This window comes from Salvelinus namaycush, chromosome 29 (genome assembly GCF_016432855.1).
Source record: "Salvelinus namaycush isolate Seneca chromosome 29, SaNama_1.0, whole genome shotgun sequence".
NCBI lineage: Eukaryota > Metazoa > Chordata > Actinopteri > Salmoniformes > Salmonidae > Salvelinus > Salvelinus namaycush.
In genome coordinates this window covers 32,093,158-32,112,829 of record NC_052335.1, presented here as the reverse complement: position 1 = coordinate 32,112,829, position 19,672 = coordinate 32,093,158, and the positions used below count along the sequence as shown (strand labels likewise).

Sequence of the window (19,672 nt, the reverse complement as noted above, 5' to 3'; positions counted from 1 at the left end):
CCCCACTAGGCTACCTGCTCTAACCACTAGGCTACCTGCTCTAACCACTAGGCTACCTGCCGCCCCACTAGGCTACCTGCCGCCCCACTAGGCTACCTGCTCTAACCACTAGGCTACCTGCTCTAACCACTAGGCTACCTGCTCTAACCACTAGGCTACCTGCCGCCCCACTAGGCTACCTGCTCTAACCACTAGGCTACCTGCTCTAACCACTAGGCTACCTGCTCTAACCACTAGGCTACCTGCCGCCCCACTAGGCTACCTGCTCTAACCACTAGGCTACCTGCCGCCCCACTAGGCTACTTTACACCCAGAAACTGTTAGCTATCCAACTCCGAAGGCCTCCTGGTAAGTGCTGCATGCACAATATTTTTTTGAAGGGACACTGAGACACAAATTAAATATTGTTCACTTTTTAAAAGAAGCTAACATAAACTGTATCTAGTATATTGTATCCTACAAATATATATTGTATCCTACAAATGTATCAAGCTGTGGAGGCCTCTGTGATTGCTCAGCGTGTCTTTCCTGTGTGTCCGCCAGGCTCCAACTCCTCCTACCTTACGGTGTACAGCGAGTATGGGGTGGATGTGTTTGACATACACACCACTGAGTGGATCCAGACAATTTCACTGAGGAAGGTAAAAGCAGGGCTGTCCTGCCCATATAACAGTCTGGGTTCAGTCTAACAAACCATAATGGGGTGTCTTGGTGAATGTGAGGATGCATGTTCTAATCTCGTGTGTGTGGGGGTGAGTGAATGTTACAAAGTGAATGTGTATGAATGAATGAAAGGAGTATGTGTGTGTATATATGACCCTGATCTGTAGAGTGGATTGGTGTAACCCATGTCTCTGCCCCTCAGTTAAGGCCTCTGAATGTGGAGGGCAGTTTGAACCTGCTGGGCTCTGAACAACCGCGCCTCATCTACTTCAGCAACAACTCCACAGGTGCAAATACACCTCACTATACTGACTACATATACTCCAATACACTCACCTATACCACACTATACTGACTACATAAACCCCAATACACTCACCTATACCCCAATACACTCACCTATACAACAATATACTGACTACATATACCCCACTACACTCACCTATACCACACTATACTGACTACATATACTCCAATACACTCACCTATACCACACTATACTGACTACATATACCCCAATACACTCACCTATACCACACTATACTGACTACATATACCCCAATACACTCACCTATACCACACTATACTGACTACATATACCCCACTACACTCACCTATACCACACTATACTGACTACATATACCCCACTACACTCACCTATACCACACTATACTGACTACATAAACCCCAATACACTCACCTATACCCCAATACACTCACCTATACCACACTATACTGACTACATATACTCCAATACACTCACCTATACCACACTATACTGCCTACATATACCCCAATACACTCACCTATACAACAATATACTGACTACATATACCCCACTACACTCACCTATACCACACTATACTGACTACATATACCCCACTACACTCACCTATACCACACTATACTGACTACATATACCCCACTACACTCACCTATACCACACTATACTGACTACATATACCCCACTACACTCACCTATACCACACTATACTGACTACATATACCCCACTACACTCACCTATACCACACTATACTGACTACATATACCCCACTACACTCACCTATACCACACTATACTGACTACATATACCCCACTACACTCACCTATACCACACTATACTGACTACATATACCCCACTACACTCACCTATACCACACTATACTGACTACATATACCCCACTACACTCACCTATACCACACTATACTGCCTACATATACCCCACTACACTCACCTATACGACACTATACTGACTACATATACCCCACTACACTCACCTATACCACGCTATACTGACTACATATACCCCACTACACTATACACTCACCTATACCACAATATACTGACTACATACACAACCGTTCAAAAGTTTGGGGTCACTTAGAAATGTCCTTGTTTTTGAAAGAAAAGCACATTTTTTGTCCGTTAAAATAACATCAAATTGATTAGAAATACAGTGTAGACATTGTTAATGTTGTAAATGACTATTGTAGCTGGAAACGGATGATTGTTTAATGGAATATCTACATAGGCGTTACAGAGGCCCATTATCAGCAACCATCACTCCTGTGTTCCAATGGCACGTTGTGTTAGCTAATCCAAGTTTATCATTTTAAAAGGCTAATTGATCATTAGAAAACCCCTTTTGCAATTATGTTAGCACAGCTGAAAACTATTGTGCTGATTAAAGAAACAATAAAACTGGCCTTCTTTAGACTAGTTGAGTATCTGGAGCATCAGCATTTGTGGGTTCGATTACAGGCTCAAAATGGCCAGAAACAAAGAACTTTCTTCTGAAACTCGTCAGTCTATTCTTGTTCTGAGAAATGAAGGCTATTCCATGTGAGAAATTGCCAAGAAACTGAAGATTTCGTACAACGCTGTGTACTACTCCCTTCACAGAACAGCGCAAACTGGCTTTAACCAGAATAGAAAGAGTGGGAGGCCCCGGTGCACAACTGAGCAAGAGGACAAGTACATTAGAAAGTTTCTCTAACTAGACAGACACCTCACAAGTCCTCAACTGGCAGCTTCATTAAATAGTACACGCAAAACACCAGTCTCAACGTCAACAGTGAAGAGGCTACTCCAGGATACTGACCTTCTAGGCAGAGTTGCAAAGAAAAAGCCATACCTGACTGGCCCAACAAAAATAAGATGGGCAAAAGAACAGACACTAGACAGAGGTAGATTGAAAAAAAAGTGTTATGGACAGATTAATCTAAGTTTGAGGTGTTCACATCACAAATAATAACATTTGTGAGACGCAGAAAAGATGCTGGAGGAGTGCTTGACGCCATCTGTCAAGCCTGGTGGAGTCAATGTGATGGTCTGGAGGTGCTTTGGTGGTGGTAAAGTGGGAGATTTGTACAGGGTTAAAGGGATCTTGAAGGAAGGCTATCACTCCATTTTGTAACGCCATGCCATACTCTGTGGACGGCGCTTAATTGGAGCCAATTTCCTCCTACAACCGGACAATGACCCAAAGCACAGCACCAAACTATGCAATAAATATTTAGGGAAGAAGCAGTCAGCTGGTATTCTGTCTATATAGGAGTGACCAGCACAGTCACCGGATCTTAACCCTATTGAGCTGTTGTGGAAGCAGCTTGACCGTATGGTACATAAGAAGTGCCCATCAAGCCAATCCAACGTGTGGGAGGTGCTTCAGGAAGCATGGGGTGAAATCTCTTCAGATTACCTCAACAAATTGACAACTAGAATGCCAAAGGTCTGCAAGGCTGTAATTGCTGCAAATGGAGGATTCTTTGACGAAAGCAAAGTTTGAAGGACACAATTATTATTTCAATTACAAATCATTATTTATAACCTTGTCAACGTCTTGACTATATTTCCTATTCATTTTGCAATTCATTTCATGTATGTTTTCATGGAAAACAAGGACATTTCTAAGTGACCCCAAACTTTTGAACGGTAGTGTATATCTCAATATACTCACTACATATATTTACCCCAATACACTTACCTATATCTCAAATTTCTCTCTCTCTCTGTCCGTCCTGCAGAAGGTGACCTGGCCATCCCTGAGACATCTGACAACAGTAAGAAGCTGATGGTGAGAACGCGCAGCAAGAGGAAGTTCCTCTTCAAGGTCCCGGAAGAGGAGAGACTGCAGCAGAGGAGGTAACCTTTTTTCCCCCCCCACAATCCCCTTTCATACTTTTCTTGACTTTTGGACTGTACAGCAGTAATGTAGCGAGGGGAGACAGAATATAGGTGTTTAGATAAGGGAGTCTGAGTCGGGGCTTGAACCCCCGTCGCCAGGGGGGCATCATTCGATCAGACTCCAGCGCCAGTGGAGGTGACATCACTATAACTATACGTTTGACTTAAATAAAGAGATTGTCAGAAGTTAGTCTGTTTACTACCATTGTAAGTACACTCACCCAGTACAACTTCAGGCGTCAGGTAGCCTAGTGGTTGGGCCAGTAACCGAAATGTCGCTGGTTCGAATCCCCGGGCCGACTAGGTGAAGAATCTGTCAATGTGCCCTTGAGCAAGGCACTTAACCCAAAGTTGCTCTGAATAAGATGTTGCAAAAATGACTAAAATGTAACTATTCACAATAATACACACTGACCATTGTAACCATGTGTGTTGTGTTGACAGAGAGATGCTGAGGGACCCTGAGCTGAGGTCTAAGTTGATCTCCAACCCAATCAACTTTAACCACGTGGCACACATGGGCCCCGGCGACGGCATGCAGGTCCTCATGGATTTGCCTCTGGTAAGCACAGCTAGTGCCAAAATGGCTGCCTCATACTGTATTCATAACTCATAGGAGATAGTTAAAGGACTCAACTTGGATATAACCCGTTTTAGCATGGACATTGAGGCACATTTTCAAACATCAAAAGGAGAAGAAAATGTACTTTAAAATGGAGATAGCCTTAATGGCACAGATACAAAGATAGGACCTTTTTCCATCTGTCATAACCCAACTGACGTTATAGGAAGCAAAATGGCTTCCCAACCCTATGATAACCTGACTGATATTGTAGCAGCCAAAGTGGCTGTCTATTGCAAATTAACTGACATTTGCTGTACCCAGGACAGCTACTGAAAATAACCTAACTGATATCGCAGGAACCAAAATGTCCACCCAGTGTTAACCTTCCTGAAATTGCGGGTGATAAAATGGCCGCCCCTTAAAACGTATCAAAACAGGAGCCATAACAGCTGTTTAACGACCGCAAGACACCCGCTGGAGCCAAAATGGTGTCTCCTTGCATTTTCTGACACTAGCAGCTCCCACTACCAACTCCACAGAATAGCACTGCTATCCTACCATCCTAACTCCACAGAATAGCACTGCTATCCTACCTTCTAGATGTCACCTTTCTCTACCTATTTACCACCTCTGCCCCTCTTCCTACTCTTTTTTGAGAATGACCCTGTAGTCTATCCCTCACGCCCTCTTTCACTTTCTCCTCCCCTCCCTCTCTTTTTTTCCATCTGTCTTGTTCGTGTCCTTTGTTTCCGCTCTCTCTTTCCTTCTCTCACCCCCCTCCCCGCCCGGCCCAGCAGCAGAGCGAGAGCGCCGCCACCACCCCCTCCCCCTCATCCTCCCGCCACCACGCCCTGATCTCCCCACCGAGCAACTTTGAGCACGTCTATCACATGAGCCTTGTGTCGGCCGGCCTCTACCTGCAGAAAGAGCCCGCCTCTTCCTCGGCCACCTCCTCCTCCACCTCCTCGCTGCAGCACTGCAGCATGCCCCAGCTCTCATCCTCCTCCTCCTCCTCTCCCTCCACCTCCTCCCTAGGAAGGGTAGGCCTGACCTGACGCTTCCCCTCCTCCCTCTCCCCCCCTTCCCCCACTCTCCTCCTTTTGACACCACCACCATCTCTTTTGCACAATCCCAAATCGACACCCGCAGTAGCCCTTGTCTCCTAGTGATCTAGCCTCTATTCCTGGGGTACTGGTTGTTGAATCCGAGCCTGGAGGTCTGGGGTACTGGTTGTTGAATCCGAGCCTGGATGTCTGGGGTACTACTACTGTACATGCATTTTCATGTATTCAGACCCTTTGCTATGAGATTCGAAATTGAGCTCAGTTGTTTCCATTGATCATCCTTGAGATGTCTATAAACAGCACTCTGCCAATCAGGCCTTTATGGTAGAGTGGCCAGATGGAAGCCACTCTAAAAGGCACATGACAGGCCCGCTAAAGACTTTCAGACCATGAGAAACAAGATTCTCTCGTCTGATGAACCAAGATTTAACTCTTTGGCCTGAATGCAAAGTGTCACGTCTGGAGGAAACCTGGCACCATCCTTACGGTAAAGCATGGTGGTGGCAGCATCATGCTGTGGGAATGTTTTTCAGTGGCAGGGACTGGGAGACTAGTCAGCATCGAGGCAAAGATGGACGGAGCAAAGTACAGAGAGATCCTTGATGAAAACCTGCTCCAGGGCGCTCAGGACCTCAGACTGGGGCGAAGGTTCACGAAGACAATGCAGGAGTGACTTCGGGACAAGTCTCAATGTCCTTCAGTGGCCTAGCCAGAGCCTAGACTTGAACCCAATCAAGCATCTCTGGAGAAATCTGAAAATAGCTGTGCAGCGACACTCCCCATCCAACCTGATGGCGCTTGAGAGGATCTGCAGAGAAGAACGGTAGAAGCTTCCCAAATACAGGTGTGCCAAGGTTGTAGGGTCATACCCAAGAAGACTCAAGGCTGTAATCGCTGCTTCAACAACGTACTGAGTAAAGGGTCTGAATACTTATGTAAATGCAATATTTTCGTGTTAAAAAGAATATATAAATTGGCAAAGAAATCAAAAAATCTGTTTTTGTTTTGTCATTATGGGGTTATTGTGTGTAGATTGATGAGGGAAAAAAACGAATCCATTTGAGTAAGGCTGTAACTTAACAAAATGTGGAAAAAGTCAAGGGGTCTGAATACTTTCCGAATGAACTGTAGATCTTCCAGAAAGACAATGAAATGGTTAATTGACCACAAAATACAAGTGTTGCAATGGCCACGTCAGTTTTCCGGATTTGAACCCCATTCAAAACCTGTGGTTTGATTTGAAGAGGGCAGTCAGATCAGACCAAAGGATATCAATTATCTGGACAAAGGAATGGTCTAAGATCCCTCCCGATGTGTTCTCTAATCGTATAGAACACTCAGGATAAAGGCTAGGTGCCATTATCCTAGCAAGGAGAAGATGCAAAAAGTATTAGAAACAGTGCTATTCTTTTGGAGAAAATAAATAATTACATGTTTAAACTCTAAGCAATTGTCCCCCCAAATTTTTTCTTGCATACATCATAGCTCAGTATTTGTATAAATGTTATTATTATTATCTTTATCAAGGGTGCCAATAATAATGGAGGTGTCTATATTTAACCGTTACTCTTCCATCTACACCAGTGAATAGGGAGCAGGTGCTTGGGTCGACTTGGGATCGGTCATATTTCCAGCCCCCCCCCCCCACCCCTTTTTCTCTCCTTCCCATTCTTCCTCACGGTTCCTTTTTTAAATTTTCTCGAGTGCAGTGAGTTTTTCAGAAGCTGGGGTGGTTTTATTTCGGCTGACGTCATAGTGAATGTGTTTTTCTGTACTGGCTGCAGTGTGGTTATGCTTTGTGTGATCTCTGCTTATTTGTCATGTTAAAACAGGGCAACACGCTTGATAAGCTTCGCATAGGGTTCAATGGAGAGAGAGAGCTTATTAAAAATGGGGCACAGCAAATTGGAAAAGCTCCCTAGAAGGTTTATTCTATTAGTAGACGGCCACCAAAGTAATGTAGAGACTTCTCCGTGACTGTTCTCCCATTGAATTTTGCAAAAACATACCAGCGTGAGTGTGACTTTTTTCAGTCAAACGAGTGACTTGCTGTGGAGTTTATCACTGTGCGTGTACAAGGCTGTTGGTTTCATGTGTGTGCATAAGCATCCATCTAAATGTCTTGACCGTGTCCAATCATGTACCTGGGGTTGTGTTCATTAGGCAACCAATGAAATTAAACTCAACGAAATGGCTATGTCCAAACTGGGACTTGTCCAATAAGAAACGCTAATTTTCGTAGCAAAATGTTTATAAATGTTTTCTGTTGTGTGTCCTAATGAACACAAACCTGTTCACCCATATAGTCACATATGTGTCATTGTCTTACTGTGTGTGTGTGTGTGTGTGTGTGTGTGTGTGTGTGTGTGTCTTGGCGACTGCGTGGGGGTACAGAGTGTGATGCATTCTTCTCAGGATGACCCGGCCAAGGACAAGCCCCGCCCACTCTCCAGTATCTCCCGGCAACAGAGGAGCATGACCCATATCACCCGCACGGCCTCTGGTGAGATGACCCCGAGCACACACCTTCTGCATGTGAACACTGATTTCAACAAACACACTTTAGTAAATCCATTATCTCTCTCTCTGTCATTGATGCTATGCTCTGTGTGTGTGTTTCTGTGTGTTGTGTCATGAAGGAGGTGCAGACTTTGGAGGAGCAGGCTCGTCTCGGAACATCTCCGACCCAGACGGGGACTTTGAGAGAGAGGTAAAGAACCCCAACACAGTGCACACACACCAGGGTTTCCGTTAGGAAAGTGACCGGGAAGATTTTATCGGACATTTGAGAAATGTACCGGTGGTCCGTATGCTTTGGGTGCCGGTGTTTCCCCTATATCCGCCACTTTTTTTTACAAAAATGAATCAGAATGGTAAAACGTTTTCAATGTGAACTTGAACGACTAAAACTAGATCTAAAAGATCATGGTTCTATGTAGTTTAAAATTAGATCATCTTTAAGAACTAACAGTCACCAAAATAAAAACTAAACAGTCAGGGAGAATCAAATTCTCAAAATGGCAGTTTAAAGTATTTTTACTTAAGTTGTTTTTGGGGGTATCTGTACTTTACTATTTATATTTTTGACAACTTTTACTTCACTACATTCCTAAAGAAAATAATGTACTTTTTTACTCCATACATTTTCCCTGACACCCAAAAGTACTCATTACATTTTGACAGAAAAATGGTCATTCACGCACTTGTCAAGAGAACATCCCTGGTCATCTACTGCCTCAACTGGAGGACTCACTAAACACAAATGCTTAGTTTGTAAATTAATGTCTAAGTGTTGGAGTGTGCCTCTGGCTATCCGTAAATTTAAAAAAACACAATATAATTGTGCCATCTGGTTTGCATAATATGAGGAATTTGAAATTATGAATACTTTTGATACGTAAGTATATTTTACGAATTCCATTTACTTTTGATACTTAAGTATATTTAAAACCAAATACTTTTAGACTTTTTTTTGTATTTTACTGGGTAACTTTCACTTTTACTTCAGTCATTTTCTTTTAAGGTAGGCTACATCGCCTGCTATACCCATATAGGCATACAGAAGGAGGCTAATTTGTACATTTTATATCAGATTTTTGTTTGTTGAACGATAAGCATTATGTTGTTAGATATTATAGGAGTAACTCTGGTAAGCCTAAAACATTTTTCCTCACCAAGTTCAACTTCGGAGTCAGTTGGATCGCCAGTGCATAGGTGTAACGGATGTGAAATGGCTAGCTAGTTAGAGGGGACGGTCTAAAGTTATACTGTTACATAGGCCTGCAGTGTAATAGGTTAATAGTAATAATAATAATGGGTTAATAGCGACACCAAACCTTCACAAATGTTTCTAAACTTTATTAGTGTAATATCAAAAGTAAGTCAAGCCGTTGTTTATAGGGAAGATACGAGCAAGATATTATATTGCGGCAAACACAACATTACAGTTGTAACAGAATGAAACAAAACACTGCGAACTGGTTTAAACCTTCCGAAAAGGTTAGGAAAAAAACTAAACTAAAGATTAGTGCCTACTGTACCCAACAGATGACAGCTATAGGCTAATTATATATTTTTCAAAAGACCTATCTTAAACCAAAGCGCACAGATCAAACTTCATGTATCCAATAAATGTTTTTCATATTTAAAAAAAATAGTTTAGAATAATAAATAGGTCTATAATAATAACAATGATATACAATAATAATGATAATGATAAAACAAATTATTATAAATGCGAAAAAAATAAATAAATAAATAAAATTCCAAAATTGCATCCTACCTCAATAACAAGTTGCACAGTAGCCTGCATTTGGCCGGGCCAACTTTCTTCTCATCTTTGTCCAATACAATATAAAAACTTGTCCATAAGTAGGACATTCCCCTTTTCACTTAAGGCATGTTCTCTAACTTTAGTATTACGTCAATGAAAAAGGTCTCCATTTTTGTAATCGACAGTAGCCTAGGCTCCTCTCTCGCTCGTCCTCAGCATCAGGCACAAGTAGTGAGAGGATGTTGAAGAGCGAAATCGTCTCCCATTTTATTTATCGACCAAAAGCTGTTAATTACCGGCTAACGGAAACCCTGACACACACACTGACTGTTGGGGTTGTGACGATAGCAGTATCGTAATGTTTTTTTCCAGGGCAAAAATGAGAACACGAAGCAGACAGGACTCTTTGGTCCTTTAAAAACCTGCTGTATGTAACATATGTTGTGCTGTAGTTTGGAAAATAAATCCATGTGACTCTGGATGACGACATAATGATGTTTGTTTCCAACATTAGGGCTGTTTTCCTAAAGAAGTTAAATCCGCTTTGTGTTCTTGCCACACTACTAACAAGTATTGTGACAGTAGTATCGTCCCAGCCATACTGATTGTACACACACATTCAATCACTCACACTTCACTCAATTTCTCTCAATACAATTTAATTCAACTCGCTTCCTGGGTATGATAAGTTGTCTTACATTGCCAAAGCAAACATTAATAATTAAAGTTTGTTTATCGTTAAAGAGGCTAAATGGAACTTTTACCTCAGGGGTGCTCTTTATCCAAAACGTCCCCTAAATAGACAGAAATATCATCTAAAAATGTTTGATAGAAATGGATACATCTCTCAACACCGATGAGCAAAATGTTATATTGTCTATTTAAAACTAAGGATATGTGTGGTTTCATGATTAAAAACTAAGATTCATATTTTTATTTTATATGTATATGAACCACCCAGCCAACAGTTGAGCCAAAGAATTAGCAACTGAACTTCTTTAATAGAGCGTTGATATATAAAAACACTCTGTATTCCCTCAGCCGGACTCCGACTCCACCAAGCACTCCACCCTCTCCAACAGCTCCGACCCCAGCAGCCCCCCCAGCCCCAACTCCCCCCACCGCAGCCAGCTAACACTGGACGGCCTGGAGCACACCCTGGACGGCTGAGGACCACCCCCCCCCACCCACCCACCCACACACACACACACCTGATATACACACACCTTACACACACACACACACACATATAATGCGTGCTTAATCACTCAACACCTACATTCGACATAGAACTTGTGTATCGCTGCAAAGTGCCAAGAACAGACTTTGTGGACAAAATGCCACCGCTGAAGCCTTTTCTGCGTGTGACGAGCATAGACCCTCAAAAAGAGAGGGGCACATGGTATTTGAAGCTAACGCTAAAAAAACAACAACAAATCAGCCAGTATAGATTTGTTTTTGTTTTTCTTCATTTCAGGCCATAAATGTTTCCTATGAGTTAAGGTTATTATTACTTAGTTGAAATGATCAATACATAGAGGTGAGATGGGGCTGAATTAAAAACAGAGATTACTGATGGGGGACTCACAGAAAAAGCATTAATGATGAACTGTCCTAATCATAGGTATAAGTTTGTTTAAAAAAAAACAAAGACGAGAGGGAAATAACTGTTGTTTTTAAAGCGTATAGTCTTTTACACGGACATGTTGAGCTCGACTTTGCGGACACAAAACAGAACGGTGAAAGAAATGGCAGACTTTTTTTAAGAACCATAACCCCCACACACACACACACACACACACACACACACACACACACACACACACACACACACACACACACTTCCCAGCCCCTTCTGTACTGGCGTTGTAATCCTATTGAGCTGTTCCCGGACCATTTTGAGAGCTGTACCTTCCTAGGGGACGAGCTGCCATTCAACTCAACTGACTGCAGGGGTTTTAGTGTAAAGCTAAATTAGTGGGCATATTTTATAGCTTTTACATCTCCTGCCAGCCTTTGTAAGATGCGTTGTTTTTAACTTGGATCTTTTGCCAGAAAACGTATAGTTGGCGCCATAGCAACCAGAAATGGAAGAAGAAATAAAAACAGAATCATGAGACTTTAATTTCTCGATATGCGGTTTTAAGTTGATAAGTGGTGGGAATCTGAACATAGCGAAAAGGACCACATTACTCATAGGATTATTAATAAGAGTCCTTCACAAGCTGCTGCTGCTTTCGTGTGCTATGTTTAAATAAATAAATAGGTATGTGTGTGAAGGCCTGCTCACTATAGAGAGAACCCCCCTGGCCAAGGCCCTCGCATTTTAAATCGTTCAATCATGAGAGTGGGAAGCATTAACGGTGGTGTACAGTCATAGTGCCGTACCGCCACAGGGGGGTGTCTGAATAGTTTTTCCTCCAGTGTGGGATGTTTCATTGTACAGAAGTATGAGATACAGTACAGGCATGTGTGGCATATCCAGTTTAATCACTCTAGTGTGCCTTCAGTGCCATTTTGTTTTATAGCACCTCGTTCAGATCAATTCCCGAAGTGATTTTAAACCTGCAGGCTATCGGTGAGTTTTTTTTTTTTCAGAAACACTGTATTAAACTTGCACATGTTTTAGTCCAAGGAATATCATCTTTTGATTTTGTGTCAGTGATCGTTCTCGTTCCTTTTATTCTTCCCGGACTTCTGTTCAGCTCTCCGAAGACGGGACTTTTTTTTTCTCTCTTCGAAACACAACTGCTTTTTTTTCCTCTTAAAAAAAAAAAATCACCAGTTGGAATCTTTGTAATTATTGAATTGTTAGCAACAAACATTTGAACAGACAATAAAAGAGTATCTGTTGTGCTTCTCTTGTCTCTGTGTGCTTTGTGTGTTGTTTTTATATACAGTATTGTTATTTTATGAATTGTTGTCAGCTCAGAACACACAATGTTGATGCTATGAATGTAGATTTTGTTTTTGTGATGCATCAAGTAAAGAATGAGAAATATATAGTGAAAAGTTAATGAGAATTGAATGCAAGAACCTTGCTAGGAAAATGGAATGGTATTGAAAAACAAGAATTCTGCGATTCATGTAATTTTGCAGGGAGAGGCTATAGTCACGCCTGATGCCGAAATTGATGACTTACAGTGCATTCGGAAAGTATTCAGACCCCTTGACTTTTTTCCATATTTTGTTACTTTTACAGCCTTATTTAAAAAAAAATGCATCAAAGTTTTGAGAATGACACAAATATAAATTTTCACAAAGTCTGTTGCCTCAGTGTCTTTATATATTTTTGTCAGATGTTACTATGGAATACTGACAAGCATTTCATAAGTGTCAAAGGCTTTTATTGACAATTACATGAAGTTGATGCAGAGAGTCAATATTTGCGGTGTTGACCCTTCTTTTTCAAGACCTCTGCAATCGGCCCTGGCATGCTGTCAATTAACTTCTGGGCTACATCCTGACTGATGGCAGCCCATTCTAGCATTATCAATGCTTGGAGTTTGTGGGTTTGTTTGTCCACCCGTCTCTTGAGGATTGACCACAAGTTCTCAATGGGATTAAGGTCTGGGGAGTTTCCTGGCCATGGACCCAAAATATCGATGTTTTGATCCCCGAGCCACTTAGTTATCACTTTTGCCTTATGGCAAGGTGCTCCATCATGCTGGACAAGGCATTGTTTGTCACCAAACTGTTCCTGGATGGTTGGGAGAAGTTGCTCTCGGAGGATTTGTTGGTACCATTCTTTATTCATGGCTGTGTTCTTAGGCAAAATTGTGAGTGAGCCCACTCCCTTGACTGAGAAGCAACCCCACACATGAATGGTCTCAGGATGCTTTACTGTTGGCATGACACAGGACTGATGGTAGCGCTCACCTTGTCTTCTCTGGACAAGCTTTTTTCCGGATGCCCCAAACAATCGGAAAGGGGATTCATCAGAGAAAATGACTTTACCCCAGTCCTCAGTAGTCCAATCCCTGTACCTTTTGCAGAATATCAGTCTGTCCCTGATGTTTTTCCTGGAGAGAAGTGGCTTCTTTGCTGCCCTTCTTGACACCAGGCCATCCTCCAAAAGTCTTCGCCTCACTGTGCGTGGAGATGCACTCACACCTGCCTGCTGCCATTCCTGAGCAAGCTCTGTACTGGTGGTGCACCGATCCCGCAGCTGAATCAACTTTAGGAGACGTTTCTCGCGCTTGCTGGACTTTCTTGGGCGCCCTGAAGCCTTCTTCACAACAATTGAACCGCTCTCCTTGAAGTTCTTGATGATCCAATAAATGGTTGATTTAGGTGCAATCTTACTGGCAGCAACATCCTTGCCTGTGAAGCCCTTTTTGTGCAAAGCAATGATGATGGCACGTGTTTCCTTGCAGGTAACCATGGTTGACAGAGGAAGAACAATGATTCCAAGCACCACCCTCCTTTTGAAGCTTCCAGTCTGTTATTCAAACTCAATCAGCATGACAGAGTGATCTCCAGCCTTGTCTTCGTCAACACTCACACCTGTGTTAACGAGAGAATCACTGACATGATGTCAGCTGGTCCTTTTGTGGCAGGGTTGAAATGTAGTGGAAATGTTTTTGGGGGATTCAGTTCATTTGCAAGGCAAAGAGGGACTTTGCAATTAATTTGATCACTCTTCATAACATTCTGGAGTATATGCAAATTGCCATCATACAAACTGAGGCAGCAGACTTGGTGAAAATTAATATTTGTGTCATTCTCAAAACTTTTGGCCATGACTGTACACATGACAAAGCGAAAACAGGTTTTATAAAAAAAGAAATACCTTATTTAATACCTGAATCCAATGGAAACAAGATTCACCTGAGCTCAATTTCGAGTCTCATAGCAAAGGGTCTGCAAAAACATTTGTTTTTAATACATTTGCAACAATTTCTAAATACCTGTTTTCGCTTTATCATTGAGGTATAGTGTGTAGATTGAGGAAACTGTTTTATTTAATCCATTTTAGAATAGGGATGTAATGTAACAAAATGTGGAAAAAGTCAAGGGGTCTGAATACTTCCCGAATGCAGTGTACATAGGACTGTAATTCACATGAATGGGTACTCTGGGTAAAATACATTGTGGCTTTGACATATATTGTGTGATTCAATGAAATGTTGTGAATTGTTTTGCTTATTTTCATTAGCTAACTCTTGCCAAAAGAAATAGAAGAATCTGAGGGTCACTTTTAAAAAAGAGGAGTGGGAGAGGGTCACGTGCCAGACCATCGGCCCGGGAAATTCTTAGCTGTCATGAGGTTCCTCACACCCTTACTTGAGAACAGGCTAACGAAAAGCGATATGCTACCACCTAGACAACCAGCAGCTCCCACCCAGCCACCAGGTCCATCTAGCAGTCCAGACAGACAGACCGAGTGATGAGGAGGCTGAGCCCCTGAATGTGCTCCCACCAGGAGCTGACCTACAGCCTCAATGTGCTCCCACCAGGAGCTGACCTCCTACAGCCTCAATGTACTCCCACCAGGAGCTGACCTCCTACAGCCTCAATGTGCTCCCACCAGGAGCTGACCTCCTACAGCCTCAATGTGCTCCCACCAGGAGCTGACCTCCTACAGCCTCAATGTGCTCCCACCAGGAGCTGACCCCCTACAGCCTCAATGTGCTCCCACCAGGAGCTGACCTCCTACAGCCTCAATGTGCTCCCACCTGGAGCTGACCCTCTACAGCCTCAATGTGCTCCCACCTGTACCAGGCCCAACGGTACGACTTGGACCGCACATGCACTTTGTCATGTTCTCCCACTGCTGAGACTGCATTTACAATTCACACACATACTGGTGTGATACACTGGTTTAACTTGGTTTAATTTACTATGCCTGTTATTTAAAAATAAAGTGATTATGTTCATTGATTTTATGTGTAACCATTCATTTTACAGTGTAGACTCACAGGAAGGCCATATCTACAGAAACATAATGCACGTTACCAGTGTTTCAGATTCATTGTCTTATGGACACCAAGGAATTCACTTGAATTAGAACACTGAATTGAACTACTAGTTTTGTAGTATTTAATTAATCTACACAGCTCCAAGCTTAACACCTACTGCTATTCTTAAAGGGGAATTTCACCCTGGGGGAAATCTGGGCTTGTCTTCGTCAGATCTGAGGTATTTCTAGGACAGTGAAATGTGGTTCACACATAATTGCCCAGGAGGAAGGCGGGTCAGAGTTTTGCACGCTGAATGATACACCCTATGACGGCTTCCGGTGTGTTGATGGGGCATTTCGGGAAGGCACTATGTTAAATACTGATCGCAAAACATGTTTTTGTGGGTGTTGATATGGTTGTCCTTGTTCGATAGAGCCATTGGACGTCTTTTAGCTGTGTTCTTTTTGGTGGATTCATTGCTAAATATTCAAACAGACACATTTCTTTCAGTCTCCGAAAGACTACACTTGTGTCGGAGGTCCTCCATACATGTTTCAACCAGAATATAGCTAAGAGGATTCAAAACAAATGTTTTTTTACCTTTATTTAACTAGGCAAGTCAGTTAAGAACAAATTGTTATTTACAATGACGGCCTACCCCGGCCAAATCGAGACGACGCTGGGCCAATTGTGCACCGCCTTATGGGACTCCCAATCACGGCCGGTTGTGATATAGCCTGGATTTGAACCAGGGTCTGTAGTGACGCCTCTAGCACTGAGATGTAGTATCTTAGACCGCTGCTCCACTCTGGAACCCTAGTAGGATTTAGCTAATGTTAGAAGCTCAGCTACAGCCGATGCCAGCACTAAGAGGGCAGATGACAAATACGGTGGCTAGCTAAGTAAGTTATTTGTCCTGCAAGCCACCTATGTTAGCTAGCTAGCTAACTTCAGCTTATTTACTGAAACCCATATTGTGTATGGCTGGCTAATATATTACTGTGTTACAGTGGGGGAAATCAAATAATTGTTCTGTTTGCTAACTTAGCTGGTTAACTATGTAGCTAGCTAACTAAAAATGGAAGAGGTTTTACAATCAGAGATCTTTTGTATCTTGATTGTAAAACCTGTTTTCTTTTTAGTCATAGATATGGCTACTAAACAGCAAGCTACAACATTACAACCAGCCACCTAAAGCTAGGTTTACCAGCAAACGTTAGCACATGACTGGAGTTGGCTAGCTAGTCTGCTAACATGTTATGTGCCACGCCTCACATTTGTAACTTGTTAGCAAACGTGTAACTTCAGCAACTGTAAATAATTTTACTGGTTAGCTATGTAACATAATTTACGAGGATTGACATTAGTTATGATTATGACCTGGAATGCATTCCAATCTCACAAAATTATGGCCATGAAGCCAGATAGGATTCCAAACACCTGGGATGCATTCCAATCTCACAAAATTATAGGCGTGATGCAAGATACGATTCCAAACAGATGTCAATAACAAGTATTGCACATCCAGCAAGCTAGCTAAGTTTACAAAAAACAGTGAGGAGAAACATTAATACAACTGTTTACTGTTGTAAATCTCAAACTGACGCTGATTTTACTATAAAAAAATATGTGCCTAAGCATGCCTGATAGACATGGCTGTAGGTAGATACTGTCTACCTACCTACCTAGGTACATTTGTACAGTCTGGTCACTGTGCAAAGGTTGAGGGTTTATTTTTATTAGGCTAGATATTGTCGTAAATATAATCTTCGTGCCTATCATTGGCGACCCATTATTCCGTGCAGGTGGGGCAGAGCATGGTAAAAACACAACATGACAAAAACATGGTAGCAACATGACAACAACATGCAAGCAACACAACATGACAACAACATGCAAGCAACACAACATGCTCGCAACACAACATGGTGGCAGAAACACAACATGGCAGCAGCACAACATGACAACATGCTAGCAACACAGCATGCTAGAAACCCAACATGGCAGCAGCACAACATGACAACAACATGCTAGCAACACAAGGCAGCAGCACAACATGACAAAAACCTCCTAGCAACACAACATGACAACAACATGCTAGAAACCCAACATGACAACAACATGCTAGAAACCCAACATGACAACAACATGCTAGAAACCCAACAAGACAACAACATGCTAGAAACCCAACAAGGCAGCAGCACAACATGACAACAACATGCTAGAAACCCAACATGACAACAACATGCTAGAAACCCAACAAGACAACAACATGCTAGAAACCCAACAAGGCAGCAGCACAACATGACAACAACATGTTAGAAACCCAACAAGACAACAACATGCTAGCAACACAACAAGGCAGCAGCACAACATGACAACAACATGCTAGAAACCCAACAAGACAACAACATGCTAGAAACCCAACAAGACAACAACATGCTAGCAACACAACAAGACAACAACATGCTAGAAACCCAACAAGACAACAACATGCTAGAAACCCAACAAGGCAGCAGCACAACATGACAACAACATGCTAGAAACCCAACAAGACAACAACATGCTAGAAACCCAACAAGACAACAACATGCTAGAAACCCAACATGACAACAACATGCTAGAAACCCAACATGACAACAACATGCTAGCAACACAACATGCTAGCAACACAACATGGCAGCAGCACAACATGACAACAACATGCTAGCAACACAACAAGGCAGCAGCACAACAAGACAACATGCTAGAAACCCAACATGACAACAACATGCTAGAAACCCAACATGACAACAACATGCTAGCAACACAACATGCTAGCAACACAACATGACAGCAGTACAACATGACAACAACATGCTAGCAACACAACATGCTAGCAACACAACATGGCAGCAGCACAACATGACAACAACATGCTAGAAACCCAACATGACAACAACACAACATGCTAGCAACACAACATGGCAGCAGCACAACATGACAACAACATGCTAGAAACCCAACATGGCAGCAGCACAACATGACAACAACCTCCTAGCAACACAACATGACAACAACATGCTAGCAACACAACATGCTAGCAACACAACAAGGCAGCAGCACAACATGACAACAACATGCTAGCAACACAACATGGCAGCAGCACAACATGACAACAACATGCTAGCAACACAACATGGCAGCAGCACAACATGACAACAACATGCTAGAAACCCAACATGGCAGCAGCACAACATGACAACAACCTCCTAGCAACACAACATGACAACAACATGCTAGCAACACAACAAGGCAGCAGCACAACATGACAACAACCTCCTAGCAACACAACATGACAACAACATGCTAGAAACCCAACATGGCAGCAGCACAACATGACAACAACCTCCTAGCAACACAACATGGCAGCAGCACAACATGACAACAACATGGTAGCAGCACAAAACACGGTACAAAAATTGTTGGGCACAGACAACAGCACAAAGGGCAAGAAGGTAGAGACAGCAATACATCACGCAAAGCAGCCACAACTGTCAGTAAGAGTGTCCATGATTGAGTCTTTGAATGAAGAGATGGAGATAAAACTGTACAGTTTGAGTGTTTTTTGCTGCTCGTTCCAGTCGCTAGCTGCAGCGAACTGAAAAGAGGAGCGAACTGAAAATGTGTGTGCTTTGGGGACCTTTCACAGAATGTGACTGGCAGAACGGTGTTGTATGTGGAGGATGAGGGCTGCAGTTGGTATCTCAGATAGGGGGGAGTGAGGCCTAAGAGGGTTTTATAGATAAGCATCAACCAGTGGGTCTTGCGACGGGTGTACAGAGATGACCAGTTTACAGAGGAGTATAGAGTGCAGTGATGTGTCCTGTAGGGAGCATTGGTGGCAAATCTGATGGCCGAATGGTAAAGAACATCTAGCCGCTCGAAGGCACACACCTGCCGATCTATAAATTACGTATCTAGCACGTATCTAGCTATCTAGCACGGGTAGGATGGTCATCTGAATCAGGGTTAGT

At 42.6% G+C, this 19,672-nt stretch overlaps 1 protein-coding gene across 3 annotated transcripts in view; it reads left to right on the top strand.

Annotated features, from left to right (window-relative positions):
* LOC120024298 (serine/threonine-protein kinase MRCK beta-like) overlaps nucleotides 1-12,616 on the top strand; it is a 121,771-nt gene extending 109,155 nt beyond the window's left edge. For all 3 annotated transcript variants that reach the window (XM_038968505.1, XM_038968506.1, XM_038968507.1), the window contains 7 exons: nucleotides 544-641; nucleotides 866-950; nucleotides 3,692-3,809; nucleotides 4,296-4,413; nucleotides 7,875-7,983; nucleotides 8,120-8,190; nucleotides 10,795-12,616. In XM_038968505.1, coding sequence (XP_038824433.1) covers nucleotides 544-641; nucleotides 866-950; nucleotides 3,692-3,809; nucleotides 4,296-4,413; nucleotides 7,875-7,983; nucleotides 8,120-8,190; nucleotides 10,795-10,923 — 728 coding nt within the window. In that variant the 3' untranslated portion in view covers nucleotides 10,924-12,616. The remainder of the gene's footprint in view (nucleotides 1-543; nucleotides 642-865; nucleotides 951-3,691; nucleotides 3,810-4,295; nucleotides 4,414-7,874; nucleotides 7,984-8,119; nucleotides 8,191-10,794) is intronic.
* Nucleotides 12,617-19,672: the final 7,056 nt, after the last annotated feature.